General features: G+C 38.6%; 1 protein-coding gene and 1 long non-coding RNA gene across 2 annotated transcripts; one reads left to right on the top strand and one right to left on the bottom strand.

Annotated features, from left to right (window-relative positions):
* Window positions 1-2,962: 2,962 nt before the first annotated feature.
* LOC133707477 (protein ECERIFERUM 2-like) lies at window positions 2,963-4,862 on the bottom strand. The gene is made up of 2 exons (XM_062133054.1): window positions 4,341-4,862; window positions 2,963-4,098 (listed from the first exon to the last, which is right to left on the bottom strand). The coding sequence occupies exons 1-2, from the start codon at window positions 4,785-4,787 to the stop codon at window positions 3,217-3,219; spliced, it is 1,329 nt and encodes a 442-aa protein (XP_061989038.1). The 5' UTR covers window positions 4,788-4,862; the 3' UTR covers window positions 2,963-3,216.
* A 7,963-nt stretch (window positions 4,863-12,825) lies between these two features.
* LOC133707478 (uncharacterized) lies at window positions 12,826-15,070 on the top strand. The gene is made up of 3 exons (XR_009845129.1): window positions 12,826-13,023; window positions 13,247-13,297; window positions 14,065-15,070. It is a non-coding gene; the product is annotated as an uncharacterized LOC133707478 (long non-coding RNA).
* The last annotated feature ends 3,870 nt before the right edge of the window (window positions 15,071-18,940 follow it).

Genomic DNA, 18,940 nt, shown 5'->3' with positions numbered 1-18,940 from the left:
CATTCACCCATTGGAACTCTTGAACTACGAGTGGCTTGATCCCTTCCCGGGTACGTAGGCAACCCATTCCAAAATCCGGGTGCAGCCGCAAAAACAAACAACACACATTGGTTTCTCTATAAATGGAATCAAAGGGTGTTTCCCTGTAACAAGGGATTGTAATTAAGAGACACATTCTGTCTTGAATGGGTCGAACCCGAAATAATTAAAACTCTGTTCTGTTAATGAATACGAGTGAAATTACGTTGGGTGACATTTTACACATTGTGCAATTTTTAACTCAACACAACCTAGGGATTGAGGATGTTTTGCAAGACGTAGAGCGTCCAACCTTGGTTGACCTATTCAAGGAATGGGTCGAACCCGAAATAATTAAAACTCTGTTCTGTTAATGAATACGAGTGAAATTACGTTGGGTGACATTTTACACATTGTGCAATTTTTAACTCAACACAACCTAGGGATTGAGGATGTTTTGCAAGACGTAGAGCGTCCAACCTTGGTTGACCTATTCAAGGACAATATCAATGTCTAGAGACCCAAGGTCTCTAGAAAGAAAGGTCGCAGTCCGATCTATTTTAGGACGTTTGCTGGCCTATTGGGCCGACAGGACTACCAAGTCTAACTCGGCCATCAACTTGATGGAATATATTACAGAACAACAGGAAGAAGAACTGCAGTTGGAAGATATCGGCCCTGCCCCGGCCGAATTGGAAGATACTGAAGCCGAAACTCAAGATCCCGTAGATCAAATTAACTTGGGAGACGAGGATAACCCTCGGCTGATCTCTATCAGTAGACTTCTCGATCCAGAACTGCGAACAGCGATGGATGCATTATTACGAGAATACAAGGATTGTTTTGCATGGGAGTACCATGAAATGCCTGGGCTTGATAGAAGTTTAGTAGAACATGTGTTACCTCTTAGAGACGATTGTAAACCTTATAAACAAGCTCCTCGGCGATGTTCCGCCGAGGTACAAATTGAAATGAAAGAGGAAATTGAAAGATTGTTACATGCTAAATTTATTAGACCTGCTAGATATGTGGAATGGGTTTCTAACGTTGTACCTGTAAGAAAGAAAAATGGCAAGATGAGAGTACCTGTTGACTTCAGAAACTTGAACTTGGCAACTCCAAAAGACGAATATCCTATGCCAATGGCCGATCTCTTAATTGATGGAGCGGCCAAACACGAAATATTATCTTTCATGGATGGTCATGCCGGCTATAATCAAATATTTGTAGCCGAAGAGGATGTACATAAAACCGCCTTCAGGTGCCCAGGCTTTGTTGGAACCTTTGAATGGGTAGTGATGCCTTTCGGTTTAAAGAATGCCGGAGCGACTTATCAAAGGGCCATGAACGCCATTTTTCACGATTTACTTGGCAAAACTGTGGAGGTGTACATAGATGACATAGTTGTTAAATCAAAAACCCGATCGGGACATCTAGCCGATCTTGAGCAAACATTCAAACGTATGCGAAAACACAAACTTAAAATGAACCCCAAGAAGTGTGTTTTCGGAGTATCAGCGGGGAATTTTCTAGGTTTTCTCATTACCAACGGGGAATTGAAGTTGACCAAAATAAGACAATTCATATTCACTCACACTCTCACAACCACACCCAATTCACCCGACCTTCAGCCATCAAGTCCTTGATCCAAAGGCAGCGAACTATCGGCCGAGAATCAGTTCCTTCCTCGGCCAACAATTGCTTGATAAGTCAGAACTACATCTACTACAACTACAATTGCACACTTGGCCTTATGGCCGTGTGCTGGCACGCCCCGCAATCTACTCACCAAGAAGGACATTTGTTCCTTGATCTCTCGGCTTTCTGGCCGAGGTGATTTTCAGAGGCAACACTAAGTAGACCTCCTTATTTTTACCAAAACACCCTTGAACATGAGATACAACAATCTGTTACTCTATTTTTTATATGTATCTTCAACCACGAGAAGAAGAATGAATCAAAATCACATGATATTGCTCTCTTATGAGTAGGTCTCTCCTCCACCAAAATTAATCAGATGGTTGGTTCTCTATCTTGATATGTTGCTGGAATCCCTTTGAATTTGCTAAAAGAAGTATTTCAAGGGTTTTGGGTTGGAAGATCAAATAATAACTATATCATGATATTCACTTAATTTAGTTTAAGAAAATTTCAAATCAGATTGTTTTGAATTTATTTTTGTATTAAATGATGGGTCATCTATAGAAATTATTATTTTTACTTAATTGTTTTAGGTAAATTATAAAACTATATAGGTAATATAAGAAAATTTCGGGGAAAAAAAAAAACAATTTAATTGAATGTTATATTTGGGGAGGTAAGAAGAGTATTTTTTTTTTCTTCTTTTTTTCCACTTTTTTTCTCTTTGTCCTTACTTGTCTTTTCATATGACTTGACAAAGTCTATTAATAATTGAAAAATGTTGGAGGTCTAAATATTAAATTTGGAGGTCAAACTAGAACCACCCTTTCAAAAAACAAAAAACAAATGATCACGTTGGTACCATAAGTTATTATCTCAACCCACTAATAACTCCATTTGGAATATTTTCATGGGTATTTTGGTCCCTTCATGTTTTTTCCCAATTTGCTGGGCACCCAACAACCAAGTCACACCTTCTCTCTTCACACTAGCCTTCACACAACACTAGCTTCGGGTACTGAAGACGGACGGTCTGCCATGTCCTCCAAATGTAACAGATTAGTTGTTTCTTCCCATTTCTGGGCTTTTTGTCGGATTTTTCACTCTGTTTCCTGTCTGATATGATAGGTGGAGTTTGATCAATCCCAGTTTCTTTCTAGCTACTTTAATTGTTATATGGGTTGAGGCCCCCTTTGGGCTTGTCCCTTTAATGGATTTATCCGTTTCTCCAAAAAAAAAAAAAAAAAAAAAGCCAATGAAATTTGAGGAAGAGAATGAGTAAAAGAATAAATGAACCGTGATGGGCATAAAGATAGGCGTTCCTCCATGAATAGATGTGATCACCAGCAATGACTATTATTCATAGCGAGTATTATATGGTTGAATGGGTAGATGATTGAATAGATATATATGATCACTCATCTTCCCATTCAAGAAAAAAAAAAATACACTTATAGCTATCGAGTATTATTTGGATTTTTATTAGGTCATACAAATTTCATACTAGCCCATATACTTGACGAATCTTTAGTATCATATTACTAAAGCAATTCGATTTCAAGCAATATTCCAATTCTTTTTTAGATCAACTTTCAGCTGTGTAAGAAGATTTTCAGGCAAAACCACAGTCACAGTTCGATCACCATTAACATCATCTCTATCCTTACCATATTTTGGCCCAGCAGGAAGCACCAAAACAACTCCTTCATCACCAACTCCATTAATGGAATAATTTGCATAAACTGGCTTTTGCCCCTTCAATTCAAGTCCATAAATCTCTGCCGCTTCCAAATTCACAAATGTCAAGTTTGCTCCATATGCTATAAAGTCTGAAGATAACTCCCCACTTCCATTATTCCCCGTCATTTCTTTAATCATGCCATTCTCATCTGCCCTTTTGTTCAAAATCAGCTCCACCAGTTCTGAGACCTCAGCCTCTGCAACTAAGAAATCTGCTTCAACTGTGCTCCACACCATCCCATTACTTAGAAATTTCATTCCTCTAGGGGATTTGTTTGTATAAACAATAGTCACCATCCTTGACTGTTCTGGGCTTTCCTTAATCTTGGACAAGGATTTCCATATGATTGCAGAAAGTACTTCAAAAGTTGAGACCTTAGCTGTTTGGTTTGAGAGAAAATGGTCCACTTTGTCTGTAGGAACATGAAAAGTGTGTGTCTTCATCTTGCAGCTGCTTGGTGTGAGCCATGAATCACCAACTGAATCAACCTTTTTAAAGGCATTTGGTGTTAGCTTGGGAAGTACTAGAAGTGGAAACTCAGATTTTGCTGGATCTGGCATGTGCTGAGACTTAAGTGGCATGTGACCTGCCATGATCTTCCCCCACAGGTTGAGGAATTCAGAGGCTGAAAATGCATCTCCAAGAACATTTGCCCAGCTAAGTCCCACTGACAGTCCTCCACATTTGAACCATGTGAACTGCTTAGAAGTACATCAAACAACAGATACCATGGAATTAGATGTAGCTTTATTATCGAAAAAGTTAAAAGTATCTTGAAAGAACGTACTCATGCCGGATCGAGTAGGCTCATCTCTTACTGTACTATCTATAAGCTGCAATTATTTTTCTTTGTAATACACGACCGTACCAGATTATTACTGTATCGATATCGTAGAGGCCATTTCCAGAATTGACAAGAGTATTGAGCTAGTGATTTTACCTGTACAAAGACCAAAGGAGAGAAACCAAGATCAGGATCACCAAGTGCTTGATTATAAGCCAGGCCATCAAACACAGAATCATCCTCCACAGCCATGGCCAACCATTCATCAACGGTTTCGTCACAACATGCCTCCACAGTTCTTACACCGCCGTCGTTACACACGATGAAAGGCCGGCCTGTTCCGGATCTCCGGATCCTCCCAGAGACGGCGAAGTATAGTTGGAGCAGTTGGAACATAGGCTTCTTTAAGTCATTCACCGTAAGCCCCTCAACTGCATCACTTTTGAAAAAGTAGATCCCTTTGATGTAGTGAAGCTTCATAGCCAAGTCCATGTTGGTCAGCTCATGGACCTTGTGCTCTCGGCCGGTCACCGTGGCTGGGACAACCGTAGACAGCCTCATGCTGGACTTGAGGCAGTGGATGGTTTCAGGTGATGACACCATTTTTAGAGAAAGAAATAAGGAAACTGATCGATCGAGTCTGAACCCTGAAGGGTAGAATGGCACAATATATAGATCGAGATGCTTTTTTTTAGGCCGGTCTGATTGGCATCTCATAATGAGGTCTTGTTGGGCGGGTGGGGATATTTAATTTCCTAGTCAGTAACTCAGTACCGACACATATCTTTGATGGATTTGGACAAGTTCATCTGCTGAGGTCCTGCACAGAACATAAGTATAATTGTATTAAGCTATTAATGCTCAAGTCACATGCACATGCACAGTGCACCTTATTTTTAAATGAATATTAATCGTGCCAAAATTCGGGCGGCCTAACGCATATTAAATGAATGCAAGGGACGGTAAGTGCTAATTTAAATTTGATGCGACAAGAATTTTTTTTCTTTCTTTTTGAATAAGCAACAAGAATTATATAAAGACATCAATCTAATTTAAATGATTTGTGGCCTCAATGAGGCCTAAGATTTATGACATCAATCTTAGGTGTCATGCCATGTCACCTATACACGTCACTTATTTGTCAGATCATGTTATGTAATTCTTGAGAAAAAGACCATCTTATCCTTCCAAAATCTAACGACCCTAAATTAGTTTGGCTTTTTTCTAAAAAAAAAATTATTTTGGCTTTTTTTTTTTTCATTACACTCATGCTTCAATTTAAACAACAATTTTTTTTTCTTCAATCAAGAACAAAAAAAATTTCATATAATTCAGTCAATAGATTTGCACATACATTCGAACAAAAGATTTGCATAACACATGTATATAAATTCAACCTTTATTGGGTTCCTGCAAATTTTGAAAATATAATGTGAAAAATACATATTCATATTGTTCATTTTTTTCTCTTTATGTAGCTAGGGTTTAAACATTGAATTTGAGTTTATTATTTTTGTTTGTTTTTCCCTAATATTTAGATTGTAGATGATAATTAATGACTGCTACTAACATGAAATTTTTTCATACCTCTTAATTTAGACATACGTATTTTCCAAATTCAATTTATTAATGCTATTTTTTTTATGAAATTAATCAATATTTGGAAAGAAAATTTAATGCCTATTTCTTGACACCTAATTCAATATATTAATGCTATTTGGAAAGAAAAATTATAGGAAATAATTTAATTAAATGAAGAAAAATATTTGACAAATAATTTGTAGACATATCTCTTAAATTAGTACATATCAGTTTTTTTCATCACCTAATTAAATTTATTAATGTAATTGATTCACCCCCTAACATCTAAAATGAAATATAAAAGGGGGGTAAAGTTGGTGTTGCAATAGTATGATGTGGCAAGATATATTATGTGGAATTAAAAAAAAAATTGTATTTACTTACATGACATAACACCTAGGATTTGAGGCCACAAATCTTAGGCCTCTTTGAGGCCCCATATCATTGCCCTTATATAAACATAAATAAAATGGGGTGTTTCTAAATGTATTGAGCAAAACTTGTAGTGCACCCAATAAATTGTTTAACAAATTACATATAAGTTATTGACAAAAAATAACTTCACAAATACGTCCTCTAAAGATTGAATTAAACATATAATGACTAAATCTTACAAATAAGGACAATGTGCTCTCCACTTGCCACATATCATGAGTAAATTTACTTTTTTACCCTTAACTACTTCTTTTGACTTCTAATCCCTTTATAAAAATTAAATCTTACAAATAAGGACAATCTGCTCTCCACTTGCCACATGTCATGAGTTAATTCACTTTTTTACCCTTAACTACTTATTTTGACTTTTAATCCCCTTATTTTACTTTTTTTTTCTGAGAATAATCCATTTATGTTTTTTTTTTTTCTGAGAATAATCCGTTTATGCTACTTTTCTTTTTTCCTTGAGAATAATTTCTTTAGGTTACTTCACAAAACCTCACTCTCATACTACTCTCATCTCATCGTCTAATCATGCTACTGCACTCGTCCAATCCTTCTACTGCACTCGTTGTACTCATACTCGTCCAGTTCTGCTACTCGGGTTCTGCTCCTGCATTCGTCATCGCCTAATCCTGCTACTGCACTCGTCATATCCTACTACTGCACTCATACTCGTCCAGTTCTGCTACTGCACTTGTACACTCATACTCGTGTAGTTCTGCTACTCGTGTTATGCTACTGCACTCGTCATCGTTTAATCCTGCTATTGTACTCGCTGCACTTATACTCGTCCAGTTCTGCTACTGCACTCGTCATCGCCTAATCTTGCTACTGCACTCATCCAATCCTGCTACTGCACTCATACTCATTTAGTTCTGCTACTACACTTGTAGTCATGTTCTGCTACTGTACTGGTCATCACCTAATCATGCTACTGCACTCGTCCAATTCTGCTACTGCCTTTGCTGCAGTCATGCTCATCTAGTTCTGCTACTGCCCTCGTACTCATGTTCTGCTGCTACACTTGTACTCATGTTCTGCTACTGCACTCGTCATCGCCTAATCCTGCTACTGCACTCGTTACACTCATACTTACAGAATTAATGAACAACAAATCTTAAGACTTGATAACTATATACATATATATTGATAAAAAGGCAATCCAAGTTGATTTCAGTATAAATAAAAGAACTCAAAGAATACTCACAGAAAGCAGATTAACAAGAACAAAGCAAAGCTGGTCATATTGCTCTTGATCTGCTTCCTCTCCCCTACAGTTTTTTGTTTACCGCACACGTGTCTTTCACCTCACGTGTGGGACTGACTCCACCTGCCTCCTCCCTCATTGATCCGCCTTTCGTCTTCCATCTGTCACCAATGTGATGCCGGCCACTCCCATTCTTTATTCCCAGACGAAATTATCACTGTTAAAATCAATTCCAAACCTTCCTGCAAATTCGCAGAGCTCCACTTACTTCAAACCAAGGTTTTAAATTTCGTTTTCGGTTTCAATTTCGGTACTTCAAATTTAAGGAAATTTCGGAGAAAGTTTCGATTTCGGTGGAAATTTCAGTTAAAAATAAAGAAATCAAATTAATTGCATTTATAAAATGATATTTTTGAATAAAACTGTTACATAGACTAAACTAACCTATAATAAACCTATTTACAATGTAACATCTCTAAAATTATACATTTATAATAGAATTATGATATTTTATATGGACGAGTAATTAACTAGTACTGTAGTAGGTTGCTAAACTAGTGTTTTTATACTCTCTTTGAGAGGTAGGTGGAGGCCGTGGTCTTATGGCGGCGGCTCTGCAAATTGGGCTGGAGGAGATGGAATTTCCCTCTCATCTGGTCGCTGGGAGATTGAGGGCTGCCGGGTTCCTCGTAGTCGGCATCTCAAATTTAGGGGTGGTGGTGAGCCTATGTTGCGAGGAGTTTCTCGCGGCGGATATGAGGGATCTGGGTCATTCGGGATTGAGGATGGCTGGACAGGAATGGATCCGGTGATTGGTGCTGGTTGCGAGGTCGCGCAGTGGAGCGCCGGGCGGCGATCTTCCTCGTGTGTTCGTGCTGGGCTGAGTGGCTGGGTGCTGTCAGCGAATGGTGATATAGATGGTGATTGCGGTGCTGGGCTAGCAATGGCTCCACCGATCTGTCCCGGAGTAAAGCTGATTGCTGTTGGGAGCGGCGACGATGGCGGTGGGCGGTGGGCGGTGGTGGAAGTCTTCCTCGGCCGGCGCCGTCGAATGGAGGTGGACTGGTACTCTGCCTTGCTGGGTTTGGGTGTCCATGGGTTTAGGTGGCCTTAGCAAGTCCAGTTGGGCTTTGAACCCTTCTGGGCCTAGTGCTAGGGTTTCCCTTTCCTTTGGGCCTCTGTCTGGCATATGGAGTAGTTGGGTTGCTGGGCTAGTTTATTTTCATTTTAATTACTTTTATGTAAGAGTTCAATCTCCTATGGAGAATGAACTCGTAGCTTCTCTCTGAGTTTTGTCGCCAAAAATAACTAGGATGTCTTGGCCTCTTGATTCTCTAGGATGTTCTAGGTTAGATTTTGGCAGGGCTTCATGATCTTTAAAAAGGTTGAATTACTTAGGTAGTGACTCTTTTGACAGTCCCACAGGGATGGGTCATTATGTGTAATTTCGCTGATCAATGCCAGTTGACAATTCTCTCAAAAAAAAAAAAAAAAATCTATGTGTATTGATAATGTGTTGTATATTGATAATGTAAATATGATTTACTTTTTTTAATAATTAGAAAAGTACAAGGGGATGGGGCGGGGCACGTAAAACCAAAACCATGTGAATGAAAATGAACAAGTACAACAAAATGAATATAAAAGCTACTACGATGTGGTTCGATCTAGGTGGTTGAACTGCTTTCATTTAATATCATACAATACTGCTCCCAAGTACATGAATTTTGGAAATGATTTTCGTACTTCATCACATGGTTATTGTATGTGTACGTGTTGTTCCCTTTCCACATGCAATCTATATATCGGATATTAAGGAAATCATGTTATGGTTGGAGCATTCAACTTTGTAGCAGATAAAAACAAAAAAAATTTTGTTGTATTCAACTTGATTGCAAAAAAAAAAAAAAAAATCAAAATTTCATATTTTTTCTATAAAAGTATGAAGTAAAAATTCATTGTAGGTGACATAAAAATTTAACGGAAATTTTAGAGAAATTTCGGTGTGAATTTTTAAATATATATTGTGTGTGTAGATATTTCGGAAATTAAGAATTTCGTGGAAATGTACGGAAAATTTCAGAAAATTTCGGGAAACTTCTGACGGAAATGATATAGCATATGAATTTCGTTTTGGTACTTCAAAATTACGGAAATTTCGACTGAAATTTCGGCAATTTCAGAGAAATTTAAAACCTTGCTTCAAACCCTAGCTTTATTTCCTTCTCCTCGAGATTGGAATCTCCGGATAGATTATTCCAGTCTGCAGATCACTCCGGGTTTCAGGTAAGAGTTTTCGCTCGATTCTTAATTCCATGAGATTAGCTTCAACAATTCATTTGCTACTGAACTGATCTAAATCAATTACTAATTGCAGGTGGTTTTATCTGTACGAATTATGTTTTGATTATATTTACAATCCTCAAGATTGAACAATTAACAGAGTCATCTACATTCATCATTTTATCTATAATTACCAGAAATTCATAATTCGAAACCTGAAGCAATGAAGCTACAGAGCAAGCAAACAGAGGAAAAGGAACAGAGCAAGCGCCGGCATCAAGAACTGCCCGAATGCCGGCATCGAAACCGCAGGCGAAGCTTCCGAGGGCAACGGCAGACTGAACAAGGAGATTAGAATCGTGATCGGCCTAGGAGTGGACCTGGGCTTTAGAGGCCCAGAAGTAGATCGGCGATGAGGAGACGAACCAGACGCCGGTGGTCCGCCGTTATTTGGTCGCCGGAAACAGAAATTTAGGTCTTCTTCCGGGTCGCTGGGTCTTGAGAATGCGTCGAGCTGTCTTGATGCTTCGCTAGGGGTGTTGGTATTTGGTCAGTGGCATACGCGTAAATATTTAATCAAATTGAGTATTTTGGTCATTTTTTATTAAAATTGAGAGTCAAGCTTGCATCATTTGACTTTTGGATCTGGGCTCATGTCCTTATTTGTATAAATCCTTTTGAAAGTGAGTTTTCTGTGTTTATATATTTGGTCATGTGCTACTACATAATTTTCTATAAATTGTTTATATTTAAATATTTTATAAATTTATAATTAAACTCCAAAGTACGCAAATCGATGCACCCAGTAAAAACAGAATTTCCAACGTCCTGTTGTTGACTTGTGAGCCATTATTAGAATTATTAAAAAAATGTATATGTATTTAGTAGTTACCTTATAGGAATATGCTTTCTATATTAGGCTGTACTAACTTGTAGTGCAATTGGTTGTGTAGTACTTTAGACTAAAGAAGATGATCTCAGCCCATCTTCCTGGAATCCACAAGATGGGCTATATCACCGATACTATCAAGGCGCCGGTGAATGAGAAGAGTGAAGATTATATGAAGTGGGAAGTTGTTGATGGACTTGTACTATCAATTTCGTACAAGACCATGACTGATAAGGTGATCCAATTAATTGATCATTGGGTGTGATACTGTTGTAGAAGTTTGGAAGACACTCAATGATCTTTACCTGAATGAATTTGACTTCTCTCAAATCTATGAGTTGTTGTGCAAGGCAACAAGGATGAAGCAGGATGGGCAGGCAGTTTCGGTGTTCTACAACGAGCTGAAGAATGTTTGGGCCGAGATTGATCAGCGGCGACTGAACAAATTGAAGAATGTTGAGGATATTTCTTCATACCAAAAGTAGAAGGAGTTGGAGCGAGTGCACCAGTTTCTGAGTGGATTGGATGCTAGGCATGACAGTGTCAATGGAGAACTACTTATCTACATCCCTAAGGATGACTCTTGAGAGGATAGCGCAAAGGCAGTCCATTCAGAGATCTCTAGCTTAACCATCCAAGCCAAGCCCCCACGAGCTCAAGGTCCACCGCCTGGCTTCTCTACACCACCATCTGGATTTCGCCCTATAACTCAGGGTTCTTCATCAGGAGCCAATTCTGGTGGGTCTGTTTGCTAGCACTGCAATTTGTGTGGGCCCCACACGCCACATATCCGACCACCCAATTGGGCTGCAAGACTTGTACGAAAATGTTCCTTACATCAATCCCAACCATTCTGAAACAATAACAACGTCCAATTTTAAGTCTAGAAGCAGGAATTTACTTCAAAATGATTTTGGGTCGAAATCTTCAAACTCTCGATTCGTCCTTCACGTTAAGAATCGTCCAACACCGCTTGGAGGGTTTGATATACGTCGGAAAAGCTCCAAAACACAAGCGGTTTTGTCACTGATGGCGGCCGAAAATCAGAGCTCCAACAAGGTCGAGAGGGTTTTCAGCTTGTTTCTCTTTCCTCAATGCGAATCGCCTCGAACCACCACCACAAACCTCAAGGGGAAGATGGCGCGGTTCAAACGGCACTGGTGGCATGTCGTCAGGTGGTTGGACGACGGAGATATCAACATGTCTCCCGGTTCAGGTCGGATCTTAAACCTGGTCGAGCTAAGAGAGAGTCTCGGTTAGGTTTTGGGTAATTTCTGAAAATGGAAAGTTACCAATTACTCTTTCGAAAGAGTAAATTTTTGTTTTTAGACCATAACTTCTTCATACAAACTTTGATTTGAACATACCACATGTCCCCGAACTCGGTTTAACGCGGTCTACCAGTTTCATGAAGAAAGTTTTCTCAAAAAGTATATGGAATAAAAAGTCAACTTTTGGGTCTACTAAATGTTCGATACCAAGGTAAAAAGTTAAGTTCATTGTCGTTTACTGTCCAGATGACTAGTAAACCGGTAAATTAAGGTCTAGGATGTAACATTTTCTCCATTCCTTCTTTCCGTAATCTTCCCGCTCGTGTCTTTGACTGTGTTGGTTTTGTTCACATACCAAAAAATCAGAAGTCAAAGTTGGGTGCCCAGGCTCTCAATAGCATCTTTATAGGTTATGGCTCTCATCAATAGGGCTACAAGTGTTATCATCCTCCTACACAAAAGTTCTACATCACCATTTTTTTTTTTTGGTCTCCATTCTATGAAGACATGTGTTGTAGACACCCATACTTTTCTTGTTTATTTTATTTTGTCGTACAACATATAAGACTACGTATTCGTAACGTACAAAGGTATTCGCGCTTAGATAAGACTATGAGACTATTTTAAAGGATTAAGAATTTAGAGAAAATCCAATTTGGGTCTAGGAAACTTTTCTTGAAGTATCGAGGCTTAGGGAAAGCCCAAAAAAAATTTTCCAAAAAGATTCGGTGAAGTGTCAGAGAAATAAGGATGTTTGGAGTGGTATTTTCGAAGTGTGCTTGAGAGAAATTAAGAGAAAAACAAAATGGGAGTAGCCAAGCCCTTTTGGCCTAAAGGGAAGGGCAAGTTGGACTTTTTACACTAATCAAATGGGAAGTATTTAAGGCTTCACATGACTAAACCCTAGCCTCAAAACTTCATTTTCTCACTTCACTCTCTCTCTCTTCAGCTCTCCCTCTCTCTCATCCTCACTCTCTCTCTGCGTCGCCAGCCGCAGCACCGCCGGTACCCCAATCAACACCAAAAAATTTAGATTTTCTCCTATTTATTCCTTCTATCCATTTCTCAAACCAAAATCGTGAGATTTAGCCATCCAATCATCCAAAAATCCTAGAACCCGAAATCAATTTGGGAGTTTTTGTGATTTCTTCATTCCAAGTCCAAATCAAGGTAATCTCCCTCCTAATCTAACCTCTATTCATCCGATCTATACTTATTTCTTATCAAATTCGAGTTTTTGATTTTCATTTGTGATTTTGTTGCATGAACCCGATTTTCCCTTAAACCATGAGGCTAGGCTAAGGGTTTGGCAAGGATTTGTGGTAAAGATCTATCTCATACAACCTTATTTCGAGTTTTTGGTTGTGATGTTAATTTTTGGACGGATTTGCAGGTGAAGAAGGCTAAGGAGGAGGAGAGACCGTGAGTTTTTGGAGAAGAAAGGGTAAGGATTGGGTTTTGGACAAACCCTTAAATTTTTGGAGTTGTTTTGTTGATTTTACACTTTATTGAGTTATTTTGTTGGTGGAAAATTGTGAGAGGTGGGATCTTTGAGGAGGATTTATTAGTTTAGTTTTCAAAGTGTTGGGAATTTGTGTTGAAGATTTTGGTGGTTTTTGTTGTGTAATTTTGACCAAAAGAAAAAGAAAGGGAAGAAGAAAAGAAAAGTCTTTATTTTGGAAGAAAAAAATAAAGAAATGAGTAAAAGTTGAATTAAAGGGGTTTTACCATGGTAAAGTGGTAAAAAGTGAAAAGGGTGAAAGTAAAGGTAAAATCGGTGAAAGGAGGTAAAAGTGAAAGTAAAGAGGTAGAAACCATGGTAAAAGTAAAAAGGTGAAAAATGAGGAGTCAAAGAGTAAAAGTAGAAGTCAAACTTTATTTATAATTATTTACTTAATGGTAAATAAAGGGGTATTTGGTCAAAAGTCAGAAGTTGAAGTCAAATGTCAAAAATCAACTCCGAGGGTTGACCAACCTCGTAAAACGCGAGGATCGACTCGACTTTGGTCACTCGAATTGGCGATAGTTTAATGGAGCAATAAGGATGTTTTCCTTTTTAAGAAAGAAGTTAGTTTCCCAAATTGGTAAAAGTTGAAATAAATAATAAATAGCCTCACTAAAATAAAAAAGATTTAGTATGCACGATTACTTAGAGTTAGTCACGATGTTTACCAGGATAATTACTTACAAACTAATTAAGTAATGGTTCAGGAAACACGATCATTAAGGAAGCTTAAGCGGAAAGCACCGGAGTGTGGAATACGCCGACATTTCCAGGTAGGGTGAGCTGTCTCTTCCTTGTTAGAGACTTTTCTATATATGTGGAATGCTCTAGTATAATAGTACGTTGCCTGTAAATAAGTTTTTGGTTGTTCATTAGTTGATACCTCATGATATCTGTGTTTTCATAACTGATAATTGTTGATTGCGAAAACTGAGGCTAGACTTGCGTGTTGAGATATTGTACCCCAATGTATGTATGTACTTGTGATCTGAAAGTGAATGGGACCTAGACATGTTGATTCCTAGTCATCCCACAGTGTCGATAACCGTGAATCTCCGGAGGGGGCTGTGCTTCTATGTGCATCGAGGAAAGATAAGTACCAACGGTGAACCAGTCATAGGACACTCAGGGCCAAGAAATGGATACTTTCGCTACTCGTATTGACAAGGACTACAGAGTAGTTGGCTGGTTCTCGAAGAATGATGAACAGGTCGGTCACCGATTGTTTTAGAATAGCCGGCAGGTAAGTATCTCGGAGCTCCAAATTGTGTGAAGCATGCTGCATATGATTTTCTGAAAAAGACAACGATGATTGTTTTTGTTTGAATTTGTTTTACTCGATTTTACAAATGCGCACAATCTATATTCTAGTAGCTATGTTCTACTTATTAGTTTTCAAACCTAACTAAGGTTGGGTCGGCCCCTATTGGGCTAGTGAGGACGAAATGCTCACCCCTACATTTCAGGTTACAATGAGGTCACTCCAGACGATCTGGAATAGAAGTGGGTCATTGGCCGAGTTCGTGTGTTGATGTCCCTGTAGCTTGAAGTCCTTCCCTTTTGGTACTATATCAATTTACTCGTTTTCCTTTCAATGTTGAACTCAGTTGAATTCTATGAGGTCTACCTATCTGGGAGCGCGCCTCACTCTATGCTTTATTGTTGCTATTAACCTCCTATTATTTCGGTTATGATGTAAGCCCTATGGCGTCACAGTGCACTTGCCTACTTTATTTTGAAGTATTTCCAGACTTGTTAATTTGAATATTGGTTTGTTGATCGAAAGTCTTTTCTTAAAAGTTTTAATTGTTTTCTTACTTTCTAAAAAATCGTATTTCAAAAGGCCTTATAGTATTAAGTTGGTAGGTCTACGACGTATCAAGCTCCTATTGGCCTAATATTACAGCGCTATGATATACCCATTCGGGTCGCCATATGTGTTATTCCTCCCCCCCCCCCCCCCCAACCAACACTTCTCTTCAGGGGGAGAATGAGTTTTTCAAAGAGATGTTTGCTAGTGGAGGATTGAAAAAGACTCAAGACACAAAGGAAACTATTGGGATAGAAACTACTGAGATGTAACAAGAGGAGCCATTCACGATCAAGGAGGGGATTCTACAAGCTTTGGAGGAAGAAAAAAAGACCTGAAAACGAAACTGAAAATATTGGAATAGAAGGAAATTCGACTAGTCGAAAATTATTTTCGACTAGCCGAACTGAGGAAAGTTAGCAAGCCGAGAGGTACTTGACTAATCGAGAACAATTATCGACTACTCGAACTGAGGAAAGTCAACATGCAGAGAGGTACTCGACTAGCAGAACCAAAATTTTGATTAGTCAAAATTTGGAAGATCATGACCTGCCAAAGAATTCCGTACTCGACCAGTCGAAGGATAATTTCAACTAATCAAATTCTAGAGCTAAAGAAGATTCTACTCAAGTTGTTCCCTCTTCTTATACTTCACCCTTTGTTGCTGAACTCTCTGGTCAAGAAGCTTCAACTCATGTATGTCCAGTAGCTACTCCTAGTGATCCTATAGAGTAAGTTTCTTCTACATATGTGTTACCTAGTAGAACTACCCGTGGTAAACCAGCTAAAAGATATGAGCCTTGCCACGCCCCGATTTTCAAACACAAATACTCCGAGCGTGATGGTTCGAACATCAACACTAAATACTTGTAAAAAAAATTCTTTAAACAAAGGCAACCAACGATGTCTTGCACCCACAATGTGAATATAGACTCGTTCTTTAGAGTCACATATTATACTAAACAAAGTTTACAAACTAAACTGAAACATCAATTCAATAAGTAAGCGTACACACTACACTCATTACACAGCGGAAGACTAATAAGTGCATAGTACAGTTAGTTTTGTTAAACATACCACTGCAACAATAAGGAAGCTCTACTGCATTGACCATGCTTACCCTAATTTGTAGGATAAACCCTTACACCATTGAATAGTGCACCAGATTGCAACAACAAACTCAGTAAGCTTATGAAAGATCGTGTGAGTAAACTCAAACAACCAAAACAGAGAGACAAGGTTAAGTCATCTCAACCTAAACAATCGATAAGCATATGTCACAACATCAATTTTCAATTTCTCAACATTCAATAGCATGCATTAGCAAGTCCACTCCTGACTAAAATGTATATGCTCAGACTTCAATTTAGCATTCAATTTCACGATCATAGTCAAACAAAACCACTTCAAGATATGTTTGAAATCATTTTAACGCTCAAAGGCGAATTACAAAATCACACTAGCCAAAATCATAGTAATGCAACCCAAGGAAGCAACTAATCGCAAGAAATCCACCCTTTCACTTAAGGAAGCAACTCATGCAAGAAACTAACGTTTTGATTTCTTTCAAAAATGTCACAAAGGAAAGCAACAAAAGCTTGATTCTTTTCAAAACACGTTAAAAAGAAAAGCAACTAAAATCTTGATTTCTTTCAAAAACGTCACAAAGGAAAACAACTAAAATCTTGATTCCTTTCAAATACGTCACAAAGGAAAACAACTAAAACCTTGATTCATTTCAAATAAGTCACAAAGGAAAACGACTAAAATATTGATTCCTTTCAAAACATGTCACAAAGGAAGCAACTAAAATTTTGATTCCTTTCAAAAATGTCACAAAGGAAAACAACTAAAACCTTGATTCATTTCAAATCATACTCATGAGTTGAAAGCAACCATGCACCGTTACTCCCCATGAGATATCCTGGCAGACAGACTAGAGCTCTAACTGAATCCTAACCGTTAACCTGGCCAAAGGCCTAGTTACTCGATTTTCTTGCCTTAGGTCACAAAGTGACCTCAATCCTCAGGCCTTTCTGGCTCTCGGAGTAAAACATTTAAATAAGTAGTGCAGACTCAAAAATGTTACACAAATCTAGATAAAAGATGTCACATGCTTTGTCACCATTAATGATTCCTGATACAAGACAAAAACATTTAAATAAGTCCCCCAAGACTCAGAAATGTTACCCAAATCTAAATCAAAGATTTCACACGCTTTGTCACCATTTGTGATCTCTGCTACAAAGACCAAAACATTTAAAGAGGTCACACAGGACCCGAAAATGTTACATCAATCTCAATATTTTTCAAAACAATAGAAATCATCATTTCACAATATATTGTTTCCTGAAAAGTAGCACCTCAAGACAATAATATGAACAAAATCATGCATATTGTTTTCATCACACATCAAATCCACAATGATACATATATTTCACGTAAATATATCTAGACATGGTCATTCACTTAGGAATGCCACTAATACCATCTACAGTCACAGTTAAATAAATAAGTCAAGACGATAAGGTAACTTCGTGCGTAAATGAACATTGTGAGATTTACTCACATCTGAATCTCGCTGCGTCTTCACACACAAATTGACATAAGCACTAATCGCCGCAATCCGTTCAACACAACTCCGTCACGTACCTAATCACATCAAGGTCACATCTTAATACCACGAGGTACGAAAGCATCTAAGCTTCGAAACACACAAAATAAAGCCCAAAATCTACGTCAATCGAGACGAAACTTCATCTGAGACTACTCAAAGTCTCCGGAACACTCCTACAGTAGATATGTCGAAACGACAAGTCGATCCAACGGTCGGATCCTCACGGATCTAAAACTGAACGAACAAAACTACAAAAACCTTTTAATGCTCAAACGATTGCCAAATGATACAAACCATATATCAAAATGCTCGTATCGACGAGTAGATGATAACGGAGTAAGGATTTGCTACACAAGCTGCACATAAGCCCCACGTGGTGCAGTGTCAACCTCAGAATGACGTCAATCCAACCGTCCAGAATGAAGATCTAGGTGAGAGAAGCAACTTTCATACCTGGGGCTAAGGCCAGTTCGACCTAGATCGGCCGGGATCAAGATCGAAGGCTAGATCGGCAAAATCGATCGTCGAGATTCAAAGTGTGATTCCGGTCACCTCCGATCGAATCGCTCAACAAGGGTACTATAGATGTAAAGAGGGTGCAAAGCTCTACCAAACTCAACCAGTTTCAAGCTGAACCACCATCGGAAAACAGAGAAGTTGTTGGTCCGCTGTCGCCGACTTCCCTTGCTTCGATCTGCCGTTTCTGGTGCAAGTCAATGCCGGAGAGTGACGGAAAAAGGAGGAGGAAGGCCAGACGAATCGATCTGGACGGGTGGCGTCGCTAGATGTCGCCGATATCGGGAGATATCGCCTGTTCGGATCGAGTCACCTGGATTTCAGCCGTAGTTAGGGTTTCGGCCGAGAAAGAAAATGAAGGGAAAAGTTTCCCAAATTGGAAATAATGATATTTTTCAGGAAAAACTCTATTTATAGGAAAATCTTCAAAAATATAAATAACTTTCATTGACTATAACTTTCTCATACGAACTCCAATTTATGTGTGCCACTTATCTACGAACTCGCATCGACGCGCTCTACAACTTTCGTGAAGGAAGTTTTAGGAGAAATTCAATGGATAAAAAGTCAACCCTCGAGCTCCCTAAAACAACGCATTCCGAGTAATTATTTGTCCGAAAATAATTCCACTTTACCCCCA

The sequence above is a fragment of the Rosa rugosa genome, chromosome 4 (assembly GCF_958449725.1).
Source record: "Rosa rugosa chromosome 4, drRosRugo1.1, whole genome shotgun sequence".
NCBI lineage: Eukaryota > Viridiplantae > Streptophyta > Magnoliopsida > Rosales > Rosaceae > Rosa > Rosa rugosa.
The sequence above is the reverse complement of the archived record's forward strand: the minus strand, read 5'-3'. Positions and strand labels throughout refer to the sequence as shown.